The following is a 24,447-nucleotide window of genomic DNA, read 5'->3' as shown; positions in this document are numbered from 1 at the left end:
ATGAGGGACAGCTGGTACAGCATGGTCTAACTACTTGGAACATTCTACAGCAGCGTGGCCAGACCCACTGGGGACAGACTGAACCTCAACATGACTCAAGAACAGCTTCTTCCCTGCTGCCATCAGTCATTTGAATGGATGAACCTTGTATAAGTTGATCTTTCTCTACACCCTAGCTATGATTGTAACACTACATTCTGCACTTTCTCCTTCCCTATGAACTGTATGCTTTGTTTGTATAGCATGCAAGAAACAATACTTTTCACTGTATAATACATGTGACAATAATAAATCAAATGTAGTGACACTTGATGTTTGTATGTCGAGGGTCTACACTTTATGCAGATTTGCCCCTCGTTCTTCTAACTTCCAATAAGTAGACCCCCAACCTGTTTAGCCTCTCCTATAAGACAATCCTTCCTTAGTGGGGATTACCTTGGTGAACCTTATCTAAAGTATCTCCAATTAAATAATGAGGTCCCCTTGAATAAGGGGACCAAAACTGCTCACAGTGCTTCAAAAGTAGTCTCACCTGTATCTTGTACAGTTGCAACAAGACTTTCCTACTCTCATACTCCAACCCCCTTGAAATAAAGACCAATATTCCATTGGCCTTCTGTTAACCTGCTGCACCTGGTTGCAACTGTCTCAAAGGTCTAATAAATTAGACACGATTTCCATTTCATGAAGATATGCTGACTTTACTGTTCAGGGATTGGAATACATGAATAAAGCTGTCTTGCTAGACTTATACAGGGTTTTGGTGAGACCACACCCAGAGTATTGTGTGCAGTTTTAGTCTCCATGTTTTATTAAAAAATGCATGCATTAGAGGCAGTACAGCAAAGGTCCATTTAATTGGTCCCTGAGTTGAGTGAATTGTCTGATGATGAAAGGCTTAGCAAAATCTGCCTACATTCTCTGGAGTTTAGAAGGATGAGGGGCAATCTCATCAAAACCTACAAGATCCTGTGAGGTCTTGATAGGATAGCTACTGTAAGAGTGTCTCTGTTGTTGGGGGAATTTAAATGGCAGGGCACGGTTTTGAGATAAAGGGACTGATCTTATCTCAAAACCGTGAGATAAAATTGGGAGAAATTACTTCATTCAAAGGTTTGTCAATCTTTGGAACATTCTGCCTCAGGGCTTTTGGATGCTTCATCATCAAAACTTGGATAAATAGGTTATTGTCTCAGGTAATCAAGGAATATAGAGAATAGACAGGAAAGAAAAGTTGAATCCAAGATCAGCGATGACAGTTTAGAATGGCACAGCAGGCTTGATAAGCCATATGGTCTATTCCTAGTCTTTGTGTATTCTGTTGGTGAGGGAAAACTGCATGTCTTTGGTGTCAAATTTCTGAGGGTAGCCAAATTTGAGGTGTACACCCCATAAGCTTTCATTGTTGATAGTCAAAGGCTTTTGTGAGATAAAAATCAAGTACAGTGATTAGCGCTGTTCCTTACAATTTTCTTGTTTACCACGCAATGAAGATCATGATTGTGGTGCCCGTCAATGGGCAAAAACAATTGAAGAGGATCCTTGAAATGGTCTTCCCTGTATCAGATAGACTCCTCCTGTAGTTACCACAATCAAGCTAGTTCCCCCTACTTGGATTGAGTCATTATAGTGTAGAGATGCCGGCAGTGGACTGGGGTGAACACAGTAAGAAGTTCTGGCCAGAACTCTCCGTTCGCCTGACGAAGGGGCAAACCTTGAAAGCTTGCGCGTTTACTATCAAATAGGTTGGACTTAAACCTGGTGTTGTCAGACTTCTTATTGAGTCATTATAGTCATGATCACAGTATCCCAACATCCCCTAACAAGTACTCCTTTTCCCAGAATAGGGATTAGGCTGTGCAGCTGTGCCAGGAAGGGATGTCTACTCTATTTCAGAATTTTTGTAAGGATTCTATCAGCTCCTGAAGCTTTATTGTTTTCCTGCTTCAATCAAGGTCGCGCCAAGACTGAACCAGGTGGGTATTGAGAAATGGAGTCTAGGGCATTGAGATTTGAACCTGCAACATGTAACACGGACGACAACAGCAAGCACAAAACCACAACCGACTAGGGTGAGCAGAACAGCAGTCAAGTGCCCAAGGCAGCCAGCAAACTGCATCCGCTGTCGTTGTTCAAAGTGGTTTTAATTCAAGATATGTACAAGCATTGCTTCCCTGGCTGATATGACATAGTGTACAGTTTATTTATTAGTGTCACAAGTAGGCTAACATTAACACTGCAGTTACTGTGAAAATACAGGACAAGAAACCAGCCTTTCAGTCCAACTGGTCTCCATCTAAATTTATGTTCCAACCAAGCCTTCTCACCACACCTGCCTTTCTTTAGCTAACACGAACCCCACAGCATATCCTCTATTCCTTTCTTTTGGTTATGCTCATCAGCCTTTCCCTTGATTGCATTAAATCCAATTGCTTATAATTGGTGAGGAGCTGTTGCTTTCAAGCACATTGTGAGGACGAGTTGGCAAAATGCAAGAAATTAAAGTGAGGAGATACTGTAAAACCCTGTCCCTTTCTTTTAAAAGTATAAATAGTAAAGCCATTTATTTAGTCTCCCAATTATTTATCAAACCTTATAGTACAAATCTAAGCATGTTATTTAACTACCTGTGGCACAGCCACTCCTGCTGACTGTAATTTCTTTCTTAATGCTTGCTCCCTCATTATTGTCCTGAATGCTTGGATACAGTTCTTTGGGTGCCAACAGTTCTCTGGAATGGATTTTCATTTGAGACCCTAGCCAGGTTACTCTTGGAGCATTGCCTTAAGTGTAATTTTGTGCCATCCCAACAGCAACAGCCATGCAGTTTCTCAGGCATCTCAAGATGTTTACATTTTTCCACCAGGATGGTAGGGACAGATTATAATAACCCCTTACTACATTGACCAAGACAAGATAATTAACATAATACATATGAACTTTAGTTCAGTACCAGACCTAACTGTACTTTCACCAACTTGATGAGAGGGTTATTCTGGGTTTTAATTTCATGGTTTACCAAAATGTGAGTAGTTCAGCTATACTGCTAAACAGCTACGGCCATCAGCCTCTGGAACTAGTTCACACTGCTAACTATTATACCCCTTAGAACATAGAGTACAACCAAAGGCTTTGCAATTGCATCACAAAGCATTTTTTTTACACACAAAAAAGAACACATCTTCATAACACCATATTGTGGAAATTACCCATTTACTGAACATGGTAAATATTATCCATGTACTGTTTTTTCCAGTCCAGATTGAGGCGTGTATCCTTTTAAAAAGTATCTGATTCCATTCGGTTTTAATTCTGAGGTCCTGACAAAATACTAACTTCAAAAACAATTTAATAGAATGCCCAAAACTAACTGCAAATATGACTGCATTCCCCATCAGAAGGCCATTAAACACCACAAAGATTGGCCTTTTTGTTCTTTCTGCTTCAATCTAAAGCCGTTAGATAAATTAAGCTTCACAACAAATATTTTCAGATTTGAGTAGCATTTTAAAAAAAAATCAAACTCTTTAATCACATTCCCTTACAATTTCAACATAGCAGCACAATCAGGCCTCAAAACCTGGTCCTTGACAGCAGGAATGGTTGTGAATTTCCTCCTAGCCCTTAGGGACAGCACATTTATTCCATGGTAGAAAAAGTTCCACTTTTAGTTTCTTTATGAATAGTCTCTCTCTAGCTAATTGCTTACTGAATCCATAAAAAAGTAGTGCACTGAATATGTTAGACTCAGGTTTACATGGCAGTCAACTATTAGAAAGGTATGTTCAGTTATATGAGGTTGATTTGATATGGTTTGAGCAGAATATGTAGGGAACCAGTCCAGATTTGGGACCTGCAAAAAAATCAACGTTGTCTCTAAATGAGCTAAGAACAAAAAAGAGTCCCATCAGGATGTGTAGGGGGAATGCCTTCTGAATCTGTTTTACAACAAATGACTGGACATAAAATAACACCAGAGGCTATGATATATTTTGCACTGATTAAGTACAGTAGAAAGGATCCAATATGTTTGTCAAGCATAGCCAGGAGAGATACACACATTTTAAAACCAATATTAGAAAATATTATGCTGCACTAATATGGCATTTCCACTTGGATACCATCCTCCGCCAAACCACCTTTATCCTGTGGTAAGTATGTTAGTTTCCCCCACACCACCCATGACTGCAAATCCCAACGTGCACCCATAGTCAATTCTGTTACTCCACTTGGAATCCAAAATGCCCTGTTCCTCCCTCCCCCAAGCCTCTTCACACTAATCCTTGTTGTCCTAGTGTTCCAGCACCCGAAAATTTGCAATTCTCTGGTGCCAGCCATATTATCTAAGAACTGTTGAGATTTCCTCCCTTATTTTACTCCTGGTAATGGTCCTAGTAACTTATCAATTTTAAATACAGCCAGCCTTTCTAATATTTCCTTTATCAATTTGTCAACTACTTCACCTTTCAATATGACTTCAGCCACATCTTATTCCTTCGTAAAGACTGATGCAAAGGACTCATTTATTGCCCTAGCCATGCCCTGTGCCCCTATGCATTGGTCTCCTTTTGATCCCTAATCTACCGTATCTCCTACTCCCCTTTTCCTGTTTATAGAGGTTGTGAATTCCATGCCCAGTAAGGCAGTTGAGCTACCTTATTAAAGGTTTTTAAGGCAAGGATCGATAAATTTTTCAACAATAAAGGAATTAAGGGTTATGGTGAGTGGGGCTGAGTACACAAAAAGATCAGCCGTGATCTTATCGAATGGAGGAGCAGGTTTGAGGGGCCAGATGCCCACCCTGCTCCTAGTTCTTATGTTACAACCACTATCTCCTTTAAACAGAACATTCTGGAAAGGGAATGAGAGTTCATACTAAACAACTTATTTAGGAAATACCTTCATACAATCTGGTTGCTAAGGGGAAAGTAACTCAAACAGAAACTTAGTGAAATGTCAAATGACAGTTTTCACAGCTGGGACAGCTGCTCTTTGAGATAGAAACAAAGCAAATGCTGCCGAGTGAAGGAACAAAGTAGCTATTATTGTGAAGAGCAGAAAAGGACTGTGTGTGTGTTAACAACCCAGCAGGATGCTTGTGAGGAATTGCATTCTGTTTACAAAGGGTCAGAAGTAAACAAAGAACGTTACAGCACAGGAACAGCCCCTTCGGCCCTCCAAGCCTGCACTGATCATGCTGCCCGACTGAACTAAAACCCCCTATCCTTCCGGGGACCATATCCCTCTATTTCCATTCTATTTGTGTACATGTCAAGATGCCCCTTAAGTCACTACCGTATCTGCTTCCATTACCTCCCTTGGCAACACTATTCTCTGTGTAAAAAAAAACTGCCTCATATCTCCTTTAAACTTTACCCCTTGCACCTTAAACCTACACCCCCCTAGTAATTGACTCTTCCACTCTGGGAAAAAGCTTCTGACTATCCACTCTGTCCATGCCTCTCATAATCTTGTAGACTTCTATCAGGTCGCCTCTCAACCTCCAGTGAGAACAAACCAAGTTTCTCCAACTTCTCCTCATAGCTAATGCCCTCCATATCAGGCAACATCCTGGTAAATCTTTTCTGTATTCTCTCCAAAACCTCTACATCCTTCTGGTATCCTCCTTCTATCCCCTTTATAGCGAGGGGAATAGAATATAAAAGTAGGGAGGTCTTGCTGCAACTGTACAGGGTACTGGTGAGGCCACAGCTGGAGCACTGTGTGCAGTTTTGGTCGCTGCACTTGCGCCAGGATATATTGGCCTTGGAGGGAATGCAGAGGAGGTTCACTAGGCTGATAGCGGAGATGAGGGGGTTGGACTATGAAGAGAGACTGAATAGACTGGGTGTGTACTCATTGGAGTTTAGAAGGATGAGGGGGGATCTTATAGAGACATATAAGATAAGGAAGGGGACGGATAGGGTAGAGGGAGAGAGATTCTTCCCACTTAGAAAGGATAGCAGGACTAGAGGCCACAGCCTCAAGATAAGGGGGGGGGGGGGGGGGCATTTTAGATCAGAGTTGAGGAGGAACTTCTTCACTCAAAGGGTGGTGAATCTCTGGAATTCTCTGCCCGTTGAAGTGGTGGAGGCTACCTCACTAAATGTATTTAAGTCATGGGTAGTTAGGTTTTTGATAGACAATGGAATTAAGGGTTATGGGGAGAAAGTGGAACTGATCCACTTCAGATCAGCCATGATCTTACTGAATGGCAGGGCAGGCTCGAAGGGCTAAATGGCCTACTCCTGCTCCTATTTCTTATGGTGGTGTGGCGACTAGAATTGAACACTATATTCCAAGTGTGGCCTAACTAAGGTTCTATAAAGCTGCAACATGACTTGCCAACTTTTAAACTCAATGCTCTGGCCGATGAGGCAAGCATGCCATATGCCTTTTTGAATTCCTGCATTGCCACTTTCAGTGACTTGTGTACCTGTGCACCCAGATCCCTTTGCCTATCAGTACTCTTAAGGGTTCTGCCATTTACTGTATATTTCCTATCTGTATTAGACCTTCCAAAATGCATTACCTCACATTTGTCCAGATTAAACACCATCTGTCATCTCTCTGCCCAAGTCTCCAACAGATCTATATCCTGCTGTATCCTCTGGTCCTCATCGCTATCCACAAATCCACCAAACTTTGTATTGTCCACAAAGCGGTTACATTTTCCTCCTAATCATTTATATATATATATTACAAATAGCAACGGTCCCAGCACTGATCCCTGAGGAACGTCACTTGTCACAGCCTCCCTTCAGAAATGCACCCTTCCACTGCTACCCTCTGTCTTCTTTGACTGAGCCAGTTTTGTGTTCACATTGCCAGCTCATCCCTGATCCCATGTAACTTCACCTTCTGCACCAGCCTGCCATGAGGGACCTTGTCAAAGGTCTTACTGAAGTCCATGTAGACAACATCCACTGTCCTATTCCCATCAATCATCTTCGTCACTTCCTCGAAAAACTCGAGGACCTCCCTTTCACAAAACATTGTTGCCTCTAATCTGTCTACTTATTTCCAAGTGGGAATAAATCCTGTCTCGAAGAATCCTCTCCAATAATTTCCCTACCACTGATATAAGGCTTACCGGCCTGTAATTACCTGGATTATTCTTGCTACCCTTCTTAAACAAATGAACAACATTGGCTATTCTCCAATCCTCTGGAACCTCCCCGGTAAGAAGTCTCACAACACCCTGTTAAAGTCCAACAGGTTTATTTGGTAGCAAAAGCCACTACCTTTCGAAGCGCTGCTCCTTTGTCAGATGAGTGGGATTTCAGTTCACAAACAGGGCATATCAAGACACAAACTTAATTTACAAAATAATGGTTGGAATGCAAGTCTTTACAGGTAATCAAGTCTTAAAGGTACAGATAATGTGAGTGAAGAGAGGGTTAAGCACAGGTTAAAGAGATGTGTATTGTCTCCAGCCAGGACAGTTAGTGAGATTTTGCAAGCCCAGACAAGTCGTGGGAGTTACAGATAGTGAGACATGAACCCAAGATCCCAATTGAGGCCGTCCTCATGTGCGGAACTTGGCTATCAATCTTTGCTCAGCGATTCTGCATTGTCGTGCAAGGCTGACTTGGAGAATGCTTACCCGAAGATCAGAGGCCGAATGCTTGCCCGAAGATAGAATCCCAACACTTCAGCGGTCATGGGCATTCATGAACCCCAATGCTTCTTCCTTTTTGATCTCAACATGACTCAAACTATCTACACAGCATTTCCCAGATTCATCATTCACCAAGTCCTTCTCATTGGTGAATACTGATGCAAAGTATTCATTTAATATCTCACCCAGTTCCTCTGGCTTAACGCATAAATTCCCTCCCTTGTTCTTGAATAGGCCAACCCTCTCCCTAGCTACCCTCTTGCTTTTTATATATGTACAAAAAGCCTGGGGATTTTCCTTAATCCTGCTGACCAATGCTTTTTCATGACCCCTTTTAGCCCGCCTTACTACTTGCTTAAGTTTCTTTCTATTTTCCTTGTATTCCACACTTGCTTCGTGTGTCCCCAGCCTCTTAGCTTTGACAAATGCTCCCCTTTTCTCTTTGAATAGGCTCGCAATATCTCTTGTTATCCAAGGTTCCCAAAACTTGCCATACTTATCCTTCATCCTTACAGGAACCAGTGGGACTTTTTAATATTTAAGGAACAAGGAGTCGCTGAGATGGGCCTTGCTGGTGAAAGTTGGATCTGGAAGATATCGTCCGAGTGTCTTTAAACAACATTTGAAGTTTCAACATTCCATCATAAACAACGTAATTAATTGGACCCATAGTTCTGATTTGTAATATTTTCACTTTGGGAGAAATGGGGAAAATGAAACTAAAAGGACTATTTGGTAGCTTAAGTGCCACTTTGGATCTCTTAACGACAATCGTAAGTTTTGTTTTTCTCCCACTTGTACTTAATAAGTCTCATTAGCCCTATTCAGTAGGTAGTCTGATGTTGAAGGTTAAATTATGCTCCTTTACAGAAGGCCAGTTATTGTGGGGTGGAAGGATGGCAATGTAGTGGCAATGTCACTGTACTCATTATCCAGAAGCCCAGACTCTTGTCCTGGGGACATGGGTTCAAACTCCACTTCAGAGGCTGGTGAAATTTAAATTCAATTCATAAAACTGGAATATAAAGCTAGTCTCAATATTAGTGATCACAAAACTATAAACTACTGAACCCATCTGGTTCACTAATGACCTTTAGAGAAGGAAATCTGCCCTCCTTATCAGGTTGGACCTACATTTGAATCCAGATACACAAGGTACTTTAGCAAACCTTGCATGTGGTGTGCATGTTATAGATACATTAATGTTTACTTGTGTGTATGTATGCATGTGTATCTAACATTGGTAGTGCATTTGATACTTATAAAAATATGAAATATATACATATACAGTATGTGTACATACATACACACCATACATTATGCACACAAACACATACACCACATATTTACACACATACAAACGTTATTGCATCTATAACATACATATCACATGCAAGGTTTGCCACGCGTATGTCTGGCGTCAAATATAGACCAGACTAGGTAAGGACAGCAGATTTCCTTCCGTCAAGGTTATTAGTGAACCAAATGGATTTTTATAACAATCTATCCTAGTATCATGGTCACTATTATAGAGACTAGCTTTAGACAGATTGAGACTAGCAGTAGAATTCCTATGGTAATGAGTTTTATGAAATAGTTATAAGCTATTTTCATAGGCACTGACTTTATTAGTATTACGGTGACACTAAGACCTGGGAGCACTCAAGGAAAAGGACCCAAAGGCCTAGTAGTACTGGGGTAAAGTCGCAGGGTTGCACAGACATCCAGGGCAGAACTTTCCCAAAAATTGTCATAACGCTGAAAAACATAGGGTGAATTGCACCGATCTTCAGAGCATCTGGCCATTTCACAAGGATGCCCCGATCTCACGGTGCACTGGGAGAACCCCACCGACCCTCCATGGGCAGCGGCATGTTCCCCCGCTGCCGCCCCTCCCTCCCCTCTGGAAACCCTGACATGGGTCACCTGAATCAGGGCCCTCCCAATGAATCCCTTGGTGGCCCCTCCCTACTATTATGATCCCCTTCATATCCATCCCTGCTTAACCCTACTGCATGGCCCCTCTGCATATCATCTGTCCCCACCCAGACCCCATCCACTGCCATTGGCACACAGGTAATGCCTGATGTCCACTGCTGGGATGTCTGGCCAGGTGGGCACTACATGATGGACACTGCCCAGCTATGCCCCCAACCACCCAGGGGCTTCAATAGCCTCTGAGCCTCTCAGTGGGCCCATAGCTTGCCAGGTGTGCACTAATGCAGACCAGTAGCAATTCACGCTGGCATACACCTCACCTGGGAGGAAGCATGCTTGCTGAACTCCCTAATGATATCGAAATCCGGTTAATTTCATGCTACTAATCTTTGTACCTTTTCTGGGCACGAAGTTTGCGCCACTTGGAATTGGCTGGGAAGATAGCAAACCATTTCATGTTGGATGTGAATCAGATTTTTAGCGTCGGACTTTACTTTCCTAATGCAGCTCGCCATTTGCCATGCACAATGGGGTGGTAAGATTGTGTTCCTGATGAGGGCTCAGAGCATGGAAACACCAGATGAATCACAGAGATGTAAGAACAGTAGAGAGTGAGGCTTTTAAGATCACTGGAAATTTGATCTTAAAATATGGGGGAATTGTGCAGCTACTCCAGCATCTCACCAAATTTATTCAATGAATAATTGAGGCATTCAGATCATGAAGTCCCTGGGTTTGAAATATGATCTCTCTGCACTGAAGTGGCTAGCCTCTGGTGCGTTTCTGATATATTTAGTCACAGCACCTAAGTAAATTGAGATATCCAGTACAGTGGAGGGAGTTCTCTAGGTCTTTGCGTCAGTTTTAAGGATCACGAATGCACTTTAAGAATGCACCCCAGGGGTTTATGAAGCCTGATTTATATGGGAAATTTGGAAGCAGTCCAGTGGACTGCAGAAAATCTTATGGAACATTGGAGACAAGAGTCTGGCAGTACTGTTGATAAAATGTGACAATATTATGGGCACAGGAGAGTCTATTCAAACTGCCATCAGCTATCAAACCGATTTCTCTTCACAAGTCCATTCACCACCCTCCTTGGCATCCTCAGGTATCTTGCCACCACTTTCCACATTGTCATCATTTCTGCCTTTATGTTTTTGTCTTAAAGCATTATAGTTTGCTTCTTGAAATTAATGAATGGAAAAATCATGGCTTGGAGCATACAGTAGGAGCACGTAAGTAGAAAATCTAGTGTACTGAGAATATAGACTTCTACAGTCTTTCACAATCACAAATTTCCATAAGCACAAGACCTGACCTTTTCAAGCAGGCTCTTAAAGGGTCAATGTAAGTTTTTCATTGATTTTCTTTTTTGCATTGTTCTGCACTTATTACAACATTCACAGCTCTACAGTAGACATTATCAAGCTGAATTTCATTAGCTCCTTGCTTAAATAAACATCACACCATTATTATCTGGATAGCATCTTTACTTCCCAATTATCTAATTAAAATACAATGGCTCCATGGATTGCATGATGTGGAGATGCTGGCATTGGACTGGGGTAAACACAGCAAGAAGTCTCGCAACACCAGGTCAAAGTCCAACAGTTTATTTGGTAGCAAACGCCGCTAGCTTTTGGAGCGCTGCTCCTTCATCACCTGCAGCACTCCAAAAGCTAGTGGTGTTTGCTACCAAATAAAGCTGTTGGACTTAAACCTGGTGTTGTGAGACTTCTTACTGTCCATGGATTGCAACAGATCTTTTGTATGTACTGAATATGGTGATCTTGCATATGTGCTCTCTTCAATTTAATCGAAAATCTTTCTCATGAGTGTTAGGACATTGTGATAAAATGGAAAATAAGAAATCCAATAGTTGAGAAAGTGTTAAAGGGAAAATAAACTATTATTTTTAAGATGGTGAAAAGACTGAGTTGGTAGAACTAAGGTTTTGATTTGCTGATTAGTGTAGCAACAATGGGAACAAGCAGTTTGGTAACAATGAAAAATGGGAGTTGGTTTCACATTAACATTTTAAACAGCTCATGTACTAAAGGTACTTATGGGTAACTTCAAAGAACATTAGTCAGATAAGAGGTGAAAAAGAATGACTGACAGTATATCAGAGGTAAATTGATCCCATGCAGAAAGCTGTTTTGAGATTGCAGTCTACACAGCAGGAAGCTGTGTTCACTCCCAACAAGTTCTGTCTCGAGACAGCCTGTTTTGAGAAACTAGTTAGTTATCTCTATCCAAATTGGAAACAACCCAAAAAGCTATAGATGCCTATTGCAATAACTATTGCTGGATTTTGCTTATAGTTCTAAAACTTATGGGATGTTGTCTGGGGAGGTTTAGTTTTGAAGTCGGGAAGAAAGAGGATTTAGAACTGGGTAAATTTAAGGAATATTATCAGTATCCATTAATGTAGGTTTCATTGGCTTTCTTATTGGGTGTTTAACTGTTTAATAAACATTTGTTTGAAATCATCACAAGAAAGTCTGGGACACGCTTCATTGGTCTTCACACCTTTCCTCATATTAAATGCAAAAATACGGTTAACAGCAGGCATTAAATGAATGTACACAAAGTACATTTATCTGAATAGAGTGAATGTAAACAGAGTTTTTAAATCAACACAAGTGCATGTGACTAAACTACTCATGTACAGCACGCTCCCAGTTCTGACTGGTACAAAAATAACTATGCATTTCAAAACAAATATTTCTAACAGATTTTTAACAACCAATTGTGTGTCCTGACATTTTAAACAGGGAGTTCTACGCTTACAAAGCAGAAATATCAGACCCATGAATATCTCCAAGTACTAGTGGCAGAATTTCTACACAATGGATGAAAGTCACAAAATACATTATTAAGGTCATACTGCAAAGATACTCAAACAGTAGGAATTTAGGAAATTATTTTGTCTGGAAAAATTAATTGAACTTATTTCAACGAACTAAGTGACACAAAAACTACTTATTTTCTGCATATTTGCATTGTTTTTCTTGAAACACTGAATGCAGCAATGACATGCTATAAAATACGTACACACCATTAATAATCTCCATATTAGGATAAAATTTTTTGGTTGAACCACACAATCATACTACAGGTATGAAACCACAACTGATAACCTAGTGAATCTTGAAATATTCATATTTAATGCAACTAAAAACATCACTGTCCCAGCTCTCCCAGGAATATATACATGAGGGTGAGAATCTGTTCCAGTCCTTTGTTACAAAAGCTGTTTGATAAACAAGATTTTTATATTATTTGAATGCCATAACTAAAAAGTTCCTTGCTGTCTATTTGCAATTTTAGGTTATATGAGCACTTTGCAAAAAGTTGCTTTGCAGCAAATTATACACGAGTTTTCACAATATATTTCGCAGAGCAGACTGACTTGGTAACGTAAGTTACAATCAGTATCACAATTCACATGTATATCGGTATAAGTTATGCGTATACGTGATCTTCATATCTCTCCTTCATTCCATACACAAAGTAAAATAGTTCACACACTTTAGGGGAGTTGCTAGAATTTGATCTTCCCCATGTAAAAGCAGTTCTCTTAAAAGGTAACATGAGAAAGGTTATTTTCTGATTATGCTTCTGGCTATGAGCTGTGATCAGAAACTCCAGAACTTTGCAAAGCCAGAATATTGCCTCATATTTTTAACTTTTAAAATGGGAGCTACATTTATAAAATAATTCAAGAATGATTCCAGTGATGTCAGGGTAAATTTTAATTGAATTTTATTCTCAATGTGATCATTATGAAGTACAATATATATTTAATGTAGGTAATTAGCCGTGGTATGATTAGTTTACTGTCTAGTTATGAGATGAACAATTGTTAGCCAGTGCAGAAAGGATCATGCCTAAAAGAACATAAGAAATAGGACTAGGAGTAGGCCATCTAGCCCTTCGAGCCTGCCCCGCCATTCAATAAGATCATGGCTGATCTGTCGTGGCTCAGTTCCACATTCCCGCCCTCTCCCCATAACCCTTAATCCCCTCGCTTATCAAAAACCCATCAACCCGTGTCTTGAAAATATTTAGCGAGGCAGCCTCCACCACTTCAACGGGCAGAGAATTCCAGAGATTCACCACCCTTTGAGTGAAGAAGTTCCTCCTCAACTCTGTTCTAAACTGCCCCCCCTTTATCTTGAGGCTGTGCCCCCTAGTCCTACTTGTCCTTTCTGAGTGGGAAGAGTCTCTCCACCTCTATCCTATCCATCCCATTCATCATCTTATATGTCTCAATGAGATCTCCCCTCATTCTTCTAAATTGATTGTTCATCAGTATAAAAATTACAAATTAATACTGCATGTTGCCATCACAGACTTGAATTTTATAACTCATGTAAAAGCATACAGGATGAAAACAAGTTTATCTCACCATATGCTCTGGCAAACATATTCTCCCTCAGAATCCAATCTTGGACATAAAATGTTGAATGGAACATTGGATCTAAAGGTTCTGAGCAGTCTGAGATGCTATTAACTGTGAAACCAAGCAAACATACCAAAATATCTTGTATACAGAGGAGGTCTACTTTGCACAGTTAATACCTATAATGCATTTTCTGAACCTAAACATTTTCATTACACAAAGATTGACCTGCTCTTCATGTCATGAAACATATCAGTAGTAATTAGCATTTCTTAATGGAATTTGAGAAAAAAAATCAAGTATAAAATATGTTCAGTTTATTTTATTGGTGAAACACTTAATTTTTAGTCATTTTCATCTTGGTATGTAAAAGGGCATACTTTTCTACACCATATTTAAATTTTTATGTTATTCTCATTAAAGGAGCATCCTCCTGCAGTCTGACCCTGTTCTCAAGTAAGTATGTGCAATAGTCCAAGACACAACAGTTCATTATCACATGGTTCACTGTCACATTCATCATTCCAAGTGTCGGGAGTTGTCTTGAAAGCACTAGAGCAACTATTTTAGAAAAAATTCTCTCCTGGAATGAGGTTACATTATACAGAATTTTAAAAGAAGCAAATTAGCTATACCACTGGATACTGTGCACTTAAAATCTCGTAGAAAGAAAAGGCTGAAAGTCAAATATTTTTTTAAAAACTCACCTTATCACTGTCCTCATTGAAAGGAGGGTCACGTGGACTTGAATGATAGGGATAGGAAGGAGCCAAGCCACCTGTAAAATTAGACATAAAAATTAGTCAAAATAACAACCAATTCAATTTGTTCATAATGTCTCAAAGACAAGATCATATAATAAATCTACATAATGCAATTATTAATAAACCAGAATCTTTATATTGGCCATTGGCCTACCTTAGACCTTCCACCTATCTTGAAGTTAATAAACCTTACAAGCCTTATCTAATTTAATTTAAGAGAAACCAGATAATTAAATTATATAGCAAGAACAGAACACATAACAGAAAATTGGGAGTAATCTGAAACAGAATCAAATGTACAGACTTAGAAGGAAATACAGCCACTTAAGAAAGAGGCAGATATAAAAATATAGATCAATGCAACGAAGTGTAAGATACGGAAGCACTCTTTTCAATGGGGCACTCAGTAGAGTGCCCACCTCTGCCACACTGTGTTCATTCAATGTTTTTACAATTAGGTAGATCTTTCTAGAAACTTTTCTCTGCCCAGCTAATGCTTTATAACTACAAAGCTGAAAAATAAATACTTTTATTAAGAGTTTTCATTGGACTGAGGAGGCGTCAGACCAATTCAAATCCACCAGCCTGCCCCAAAAACTCTGCTCACATTTTGATAAGCTGTGACAAGTTGCACCACAACAGCCAATACAATTCACAGCATTCTAAATGAATCAACAAAATTCCAAGCAACCCACAACATTCTAAAAGAAAACAACAATTTGACACTTCAATATTAAAAAATGGATCCTTTAAAAAATTCTGTATCCAAATCTTCATAAATCAGTTCTTCCTTGAGCTATACACCACATATGGAGATCTGGGATACATTTTCAGACAGACTTGGCAAATTAACAGGGGCAAAAATAGTAGCTCCATTTAGCACAATAGTTTTGTGGTATTTTCTTTAACTCATGTATTGATCAAATTTGAAACTATCCTTATTCGAGTTAATTGTTTTTTCTTTGCAAGACTCAAGGATTTTTAAATCTATATTGTACTTGGTATTAGCAATAAGGTATAATTTTAAGTAAGCTTATGTTTTTGTATTTGAAAGAATTAATGACTTCAGTTTGGTTTAGATGGATGCATGGTAATCAGAGTTAATGATATGAAAGCAAATGAGGCTTAAAGGAAAACTAGGTTGTTGCTTAGCAACCAGGGTCGCCGGAGGACTGAAATAACTTTTGAGTTAGTTGTAAGCAGCTAGTGCTAGAGAAGCTGGACACAAGGCGAGGGAATTACAGGGAACAGACATCTCAAAAGAACAAGAGAAAGTCCCCAAAACCAGGACAAAAGTGTGTCTCAGGAAGACAGTTTTAAAGGAACAAAAAAGAAGTTTAACAAGGTCCTGTTCAGTAGAATTCAAGTAAAGAGTGAAGAAAATGCTGAGTTAAAGAGACAGCAGCAAGAACCATATTTAAAATCAGCCAGATGAGAAGCCAGACATTGAAGGTAAGTCAAAAGTTTAGTGATGTCTTAATATAGCCTGTGAAACAATATTGTTCCATTGGCATGGCTGGTATCTGAGAGATTGTGTGGAAGCTTAAGTGCACGTGGCAATCCAGAGCACAGGAATACTGAATAGAGAGATTGAAATTCTGGAGGTGGATCCTTAGAGGAGGCATCTGAAAAAAGCTATGTTTTGAGGAAGCTTCTAAGTGTGTTCTTTGACAGTGAAGTTTGGAAACACTCTTGTGGACGTCCGAGTTCCAATGAGACTGGTTGGCTCACAGTATGACAATCATCTGAGGGGATTTAATGACAAATCCATAGGAGTTGTATTGAGTAGTATCTGTCATTTGGTTTCACAGTGTGGTGTGCATGACCACAGTTGGCCTGTTGGTTTACATGGACTATGTAATTACTGAGAACATTAGAGTATAAGATATATTTTGTAACTTGAGTTATCGTTTCAAATCTATGAACATCTGTAAAACTATAGGTGGGGTGCATTAGTGTATTATCATTAAGTTTTTTTCTTGTTCACTCAAGGTTTTATTCTTTGGTTTAAAGTTCTGCAACTTGTTCTCCTATGCCAGTAAACTAAAAAATAAAAATTATGATCTAGCGAGCCCGGATTCCATTCTAGGACCTGATTGTCCAGTCGTGTCAGCCAGGATTGTGACAGATGTAAGGATAAGAGCAGCTAATATTCTATCTGCCTATTACCTCTGCCTTATTTTTGATAATCTGTTGGTCTGTAAGCAATAAATCTAAAATATTAATGAATGGATTACAACAAAATTTGATACACAGATAAAGGTAAGTAAGAATTTCTTTTTAAGAAAGAACTCATTTTTGGCAGAGAAGTGGAGCCAGATCTGGATCCTGGAATTTTTTTTATTTTAAAAGGAACTGCAGACGTTGGAAGACAGGGTAAATTGACATTTTTCAAAGAACGCTGTGGGCTGGTTTCCCTAAAATATTGAATACAGTTTTAGAATGTTGTGGATTGTTTCAACTGCTGTGAGTTCTTTAACTGTGATTAGAGCTTTCAAAGTCTGTTTTTGGGTATGAACTGACCTGAACCACCTCATTGAGATGGAAGCTTCCAATAAAAAAATTTTTTTCTCAGCTTTTCAGTTACAGAGCATCAACCAGACAGGAAGAACCCATTCAGGCTCGAAGGGCTGGATGGCCTACTCCTGCTCCTATTTCTTATGTTCTTATGTTTAGTTAACACAGTATGGTGGAGGCATGCGCTGTACTGAGTTCCCTCTTCACTTGCTTTTTGTCATGTTTCCGATGTAAGGCATTTCCTGTCTTTTTTTTGTCTTTTTTGAGCTCTTTGCTCACTACTTGTAGCTAAACTGCAGAAGAAAGTTACATTTCCATGATGAACATAACAAGCAACATGAAAGTGATTTTTTCCAGTTAATTTTACATATCTTTCACAATGCTTAGAGCCCATGATCGAACATATAAGTGTTTGTGGCACATTAGCGTTTTGGGAGAGGGACTGTAGTGCTGGGAAAGTTTATTGAGATAGGGATGGCAAGACCATGAATAAATTTAAATGTAGTTCTTTTGAGATGTTACTAATTTGGCATGTTGAGAGTTCAACTCGATAAAGCAGTTGGATTTGGACTATGAAGAGAGGCTAAATAGACTGGGTCTGTACTCGTTGGAGTTTAGAAGGATGAGGGGGGATCTTATAGAGACGTATAAGATAATAAGGGGATGGATAGGGTAGAGGTAGAGAGATTCTTCCCGCTCAGAAAGGACAGCAGGACTAGAGGGCACAGCCTCAAGATAAAGGGGGGGGGGGTGCGCAGTTTAGAAGAGTTGAGGAGGAACTTCTTCACTCAAAGGGTGGTGAATCTCTGGAATTCTCTGCCCATTGAAGTGGTGGAGGCTACCTCGCTAAATATATTTAAGACACGGGTAGATAAGTTTTTGGTAGGCAAGGGAATTAAGGGTTATGGGGAGAAAGCGGGAAAGTGGAACTGAGCCACTTCAGATCAGCCATGATCTTATTGAATGGCGGGGCAGGCTCGAGGGCTAGATGGCCTACTCCTGCTCCTATTTCTTGTGTTCTTATTTCTCTCAGCTTCATCCTTAACCATTTCATGGAAACAAAATTCAAGCCTCCATTGATGCAGCATCCAAATACTGACATTATATCTATGTCTATTGAATCGGCATGTTACAGGTTTAATTCATGTCGTCTGCAAAGGAAGATTCATGTCCAAGCTGGAAAGTTTTGAAAAGCAGAGTGACCTTGTATAGCTGCCAGTTTAGTCTCAAGATTGTTACTACTTCTCTGCTATTTTAGCAGTCTAAACACACACCAAATGGATTATGTTATATACTATAGGTTAGGGATCTTCAAGCATTTAGTCAAATGCTTTAAAGAAAGTACACTGCTATTATACTCAAGGCTCTTAAATATTTACTTTAACAGTATACTTAAGAAGCCTATAATAAATTGCTTAAAATATCAGAACTCAGTATAATTTCCTGAATCTAAATAACTAACTAGTTTTAAAAAGAATAGCTTATTTCCTTTTCTAAAGCAAGCAGGAAATCAAATGCACTGATAGCTGCTATTCTTGCACAAGATCCGAGAAATATATTCCTATTAATTTATTTGAAAACATAAATAGAGGCAAATGGTGTCCAAGCAAATCAATTCACTCTATTCAGCATAAAAAAGAATAAAGTCCATACATTGGTTTTAAGTCCACATGATATCTTCCTAGAATGCACATCTGATTTCAGAAAGTGTTTGGGAGGGTGAATGCTGCTAACGTTCTGCAAAACTGCAGCATATTTCAATATTTTGCACAAGATGTCTCTGTGAAAAGTTGAGAGCAAATGTCCATGTTTTTAATGTACTTAAGCCCATTACTGTATTATCTTTTTCCTACCAAACTATCCTTTCACTCCACTAATTAAAACATGCTGACAGAGTACTATATTATTGGAGGTGCCATTTTTCGCAGGAGACATTAAACCAAGGCCCCATCTGCTCTTTCAAATGGATGCAAAAGATCCCATAGTGCTATTTGAAAGAACAGCAGGGAAGTTACCCGCTATGCCACAGCCAATATTTATCCCTCAATCAACATCACAAAAACAGATTGTTTGGTCATTTTCAAATTGAACACCTGCACAATAAAAATTCTTCAGAACACGTATGTTAGAAAATAAAATGATAGGATGTTAGATCCTGAGTGCTAAGGTTAGACACAGTTGAATGGTAGCTCAGCAAATGCTCATGCAATTTGTAGATCATCATGGATCTACAAGAAGTGGCACAATTGTACTAAATGTGAGAAACAGTTTCTGGAGTAGAGGATTTCTGTGCTGAGGAAGCAAATCAGATAGTCACTGCAGAAAGGACAAGTCAATTCTGCATTGCATTCTTTGTCCTTTGGATAACCGCATTTTGGAGTTAGATCATTCAGCACAGAGGGATAACACAGAAAAAGAAAGTGAAATGAGTGACTGTTTTAAGAAAAGAGACTGCACTTACATGCAAAGAAGAGTTCTAGATCTGTCCACAGACAAATATGAGGGGAATAGCAATTCAGAGGAGGTTGTACCAGCACGTTGCAAGGACTATCAGGTTAAACAGAGAGGAAGGAATATCATGAACAAGAGAATGATAAAGTGGAAAATTCTATAGCCTTTATTCTATAGCCACCTGAGGCAGCCTTTATTTCCAATCAAGACCAGAATTCCTGATTGGTATGTCAAATGTCAGGATGAAGAATATCAAGATTGGAAAAAGACCTCAATCTCAGGATTGTTTTAGGTGGCATACTTTGGACAGCTTGACAGGAAAATTACTGTGTTGCTACATAACTGGTTTAGGGGAAAAGGATTTCATTTTTATGGAACGGGAGAAAATTCTTGAACAAGGACGACCTTCAAATGAATTAAAATAGTACTAATAGTAATGTTGATAATCAGCATAAATTAATTCAAGCAATTAAATTCCCTACATTACAACAGTGACTTCAAAAATACATAATTTTCTTGGTTCTTTCATGGCCACTTGAATTGATATCAAGGCTTTTATTACTTTAGGATGTCTCAAAGTGCTTCACAGAAAAAAAAGTACTTCTCTGAAATGTAGTCAATACTGTAGGGAAATGCTCTAGGACACCCTTTGAATCAAGGTTTGTTTTTCAAATTACTCAAATCAAAAATTGATGTCACTTCTCTAAAGAAATAAATAACTTGGAAACCATTATTTATTTGTTACAATACCAGGCTAACAATCTGGAGGTCTTTTTTTTAATCCAAAGAATCCTTCACATTAGTTTTAGAATTTGAATTCATTTCAAAAATCTGAAGCTAGAATGACTATCAGTAAAAGTGATCATAAGACTGTCAGACTATCATAGTCCAATTGGTTTACTCATCTCCTTTCAGGGAAGGCAGCCGATCATCCTTCTCCGGTCCGGCCAATAAGTGATTCTAGTCACACTCCAACTTGGTTGACTCTTATCTGAAATGGCTGAGCAAGCCATCCCATTTTATCAGGAAAGGGCAATAAATGTCAGCCTTGCCAAAGATGCCACACCCTGAGAATGAGTAAATAATAAGTTATATTGCACCTTTCAAAACTTCAGGATGTCCCAAAGTGCTACATAGCTAAGTGTAATTATTTTTGTAATGTAAGGAAATGCAACAGCCAGTTTGTGCACAAGGGACCACAAACTGATAAATGTGCAGATAATCTATTTTTATGATGTTGGTTGAAAGAAAAATATTAATCATGACACACAACTCCATTCTCCCCTTTGAATAATGAAGTACAGCAGAGGAACAGGCCTTTTGGTGCTCCAAGCTGGTGCCAATCATGATGCCCTAAGTAAACTGAAGAAAACCTACAGGCTTTGCTCAGCCTTACTGTATAAGACTCTGGTCAGAGCCCATTTGGGGTACTGTGAGCAGTTTTGGACCCCCATATCTAAGGAGGGATGTGCTGGCCTTGGAAACAGTCCAGAGGAGGTTAACAAAAATGATCCCTGGAATGAAGAGCTTGTCGTATGAGGAGCAGTTGAGGACTCTGGGTCTGCATTTGTTGGAGTTTAGAAGGATGAGGGGGGATCTTATTGAAACTTATAAGATACTGTGAGGCCTGGATAGAGTGGACGTGGAAAGTATGTCTCCACTAGTAAGAAAAATTAGAACCAGAGGGCACAACCTCAGATTAAAGGAACGATCCTTTAAAACAGAGACAAGGAGGATTTTCTTCAGCCAGAGAGCAATGAATCTGTGGAACTCTGCTGCAGAAGGCTGTGGAGACCAGGTCATTGAGTGTCTTTAAGACAAAGAAAGATAGATTCTTGACTAATAATCAGTGCTTATGGAGAAAAGGCAGGAGAACGGGGATGAGAAAAATATGAGCCATGATTGAATGGTGGAGCAGATTCGATGGACCGAGTGGCTTAATTCTGCTCCTATGCTTTATGGTCTTATGGCCTTATGGTTTGTATCCCTCTATTTCCTGCCTATTCATGTTCCCATCCAGGTTTTACAGAGTCTTGAGTTTGTGTCTTTTATATGCCCTGCTTGTGAACAGAACTCCCACTTACCTGATGAAGGAGCAGTGCTCCGAAAGCTAGTGGTGTTTGCTAACCTGGTGTTGTGAAACTTTTTACTGTGTTTACCCCAGTCCAACACTGGCATCTCCACATCATGGCTCCAAAAGCAGGTCAGAGACTGAGAATTCAGCAGGCAATAACTCACCAACTGAATTCCCAAAGCTTGTTCACCATCTACAAGGCACAAAGAAGCAGCATGATGGATACTCTCCAATTGCCTGGATGAGTGCTGTTCCAACAACACTCAAGAAGCTTGGTCCAAGACAAAACAGCCCATCTGATTGTTACCTCACCCACGCATGTTAGCAGTATTGTGTACCATCTACAAGATGCAATGAAGCAACTCACCAAGCCTGCTTCATCGCACCTTCCAAAACCGTGACCTCTACTACCTAGTTGCGTGAGAACACCACCACCTAAAAGTCCCACATAATCCTGACTCAGAACTATAGGATGTGGGTATGCCGGCGTTGGACTGGCATAAACACAGTAAAAAGTCTGACAACTCCAGGTTTTAGTCCAACCGATTTATTTGATAATAGACTCACAAGCTTTCGGGGTTAGCCCCTTCGTCAGGTGAATGGAGAGTTCTGGCCTCAGACAGAGCATATAAAGCACAGACAGTTTAGAGATTACTGATTAGAATGCGAATCCTTACATCTAACCTGCTGTTCAAGACCTGAAGTGGCTGACAATGTGAGTGGAAGGAGCACTGATCACAGGTTACAGAGATGTGTATTGTCTCCAGACAGTACAGTAAGTGAGGTTTTGCAAACCCAGGTAAGTCACAGGGGTTACGGATAGTGCGACATGAACCCAAGATCCCTGTTGAGACCGTCTTCATGTGTGCGGAACTTGGCTATCAGTCTCTGTTCAGCGACTCTGCACTGTCGTGTGTCGTGAAGGCCAACATTGTCTACCTGATACGTTGCAAGAAAGGATGTCCCGAAGCATGGTACACTGGGGAGAGCATGCAGACGCTACGACAACGGATGAATGAACATCGCTCGACAATCACCAGGCAAGACTGTTCCTTTCCTGTTGGCGAACACTTCAGTGGTCACGGGCATTCAGCCTCTGACCTTCGGGTAAGCATTCTCCAAGGCGGCCTTCACGACACACGACAGCGCAGAGTCGCTGAACAGAGACTGATAGCCAAGTTCCGCACACATGAGGACGGTCTCAACAGGGATCTTGGGTTCATGTCGCACTATCTGTAACCCCCGTGACTTACCTAGGTTTGCAAAACCTCACTTACTGTACTGTCTGGAGACAATACACATCTCTGTAACCTGTGATCAGTTCTCCTTCCACTCACATTGTCAGCCACTTCAGGTCTTGAACAGCAGGTTAGGTGTAAGGATTCGCATTCTAATCAGTAATCTCTAAACTGTCTGTGCTTTATATGCTCTGTCTGAGGCCAGAACTCGCCATTCAGCTCACGAAGGGGCTAACCCCGAAAGCTTGTGAATCTATTATCAAATAAATCGGTTGGACTAAAACCTGGTGTTGTCAGACTTTTTACTGTGTTCAGAACTATATTACCATCCCTTCACTGTCATTGGATTAAAATCTTGGAATTTCCTTCCTAACAGCACTGTGGGTGTTCTTAGGACACATGACTGTAGTGGTTCAAGGAGGCGGCTCACCACCACCTTCTCAAGGGCTAAAAATGAAATTAATATTTTATATTTAATTGGGAGTTTTAAATCATTACAATGTAAGAGTGCCTTTATATTTTTATTCATTTATGCATTCCTTCCAGGAATAATTCATTTACAAACTTATCCACAGTTGTTGTCATGGTGATTATCCAGTACTGTCTCAGAGAATGATGTACTCCATCTAGTGTCTGGCAACTGCAGAGTGGTGCAAGCGTTCTAGCTACTATGTGATTATGGAAAATTCAGGCCAGGGATTGTATGGAACATTCCCAACCCACCATTTTTGCTAGTGCTCACAAAATCCAAATGCAGACAATCGAAGACTGGGGAAAAAAGGCAGATTTAATTTGTATATTTGTTGAGGTACATTTCTGTTAATGTGTGACGTACTGGAACTGCAGACCACATACAGTCTATACACTGTTCTGCAGTAAATTTTCTTTCGCTGTATTCTTTGAATAAGAAAATCCATGTTATTTATAGTACAGCCATTTATAAAGCATGTCAATTTTACCAATTTTATCCAATTCCATTCTCAGTAGTGTCATGCTTGCGTTATTATCCCGTACCTAGAGTTATTTGGTGAAAACTTTTAAATTTGTGAACAAATAGTTTTGAAAATGTAAATAAGCAACAGGAGTAAGAACATCATTCAATCCCTTGAGCCTGACCTGTATTTCAGTTAGATCATGATCTAGCTGTACCTGTACTCCTTTTCCTCTCTTGATACTTATCTTTAATACCCTCATCAAACGAAACATCAATCTGATCAATAGCTTTTTTAAAGAATATTCCAGATTTGGAGTACTCTTGTGTGAAGAAATGCTTCCCAAAGTTTCGCTCTAAATCTAAAATTATGCATCCTTGTCCTGGAATCACCCCCACTACAGGAAATTGGGTACAGAGAGAGAAGAACTAAATAATCATCTTAAATAACTTGGTTAGATCACGCTTAATCTTCTGTACTCTGAAGAGTAAAATGTTAGTC

General features: G+C 39.8%; 1 protein-coding gene across 2 annotated transcripts in view; it reads right to left on the bottom strand.

Annotated features, from left to right (window-relative positions):
* LOC145342968 (E3 ubiquitin-protein ligase RNF38) overlaps positions 1-24,447 on the bottom strand; it is a 217,407-nt gene that overhangs the window by 147,839 nt on the left and 45,121 nt on the right. For both annotated transcript variants that reach the window (XM_080188635.1, XM_080188636.1), the window contains exon 2: positions 14,678-14,748. In XM_080188635.1, coding sequence (XP_080044761.1) covers positions 14,678-14,748 — 71 coding nt within the window. The remainder of the gene's footprint in view (positions 1-14,677; positions 14,749-24,447) is intronic.

Source organism: Carcharhinus amblyrhynchos, chromosome 5 (genome assembly GCF_965287045.1).
Source record: "Carcharhinus amblyrhynchos chromosome 5, sCarAmb.v2.hapA, whole genome shotgun sequence".
NCBI lineage: Eukaryota > Metazoa > Chordata > Chondrichthyes > Carcharhiniformes > Carcharhinidae > Carcharhinus > Carcharhinus amblyrhynchos.
This window is presented reverse-complemented; position numbering and strand designations above follow the sequence as displayed.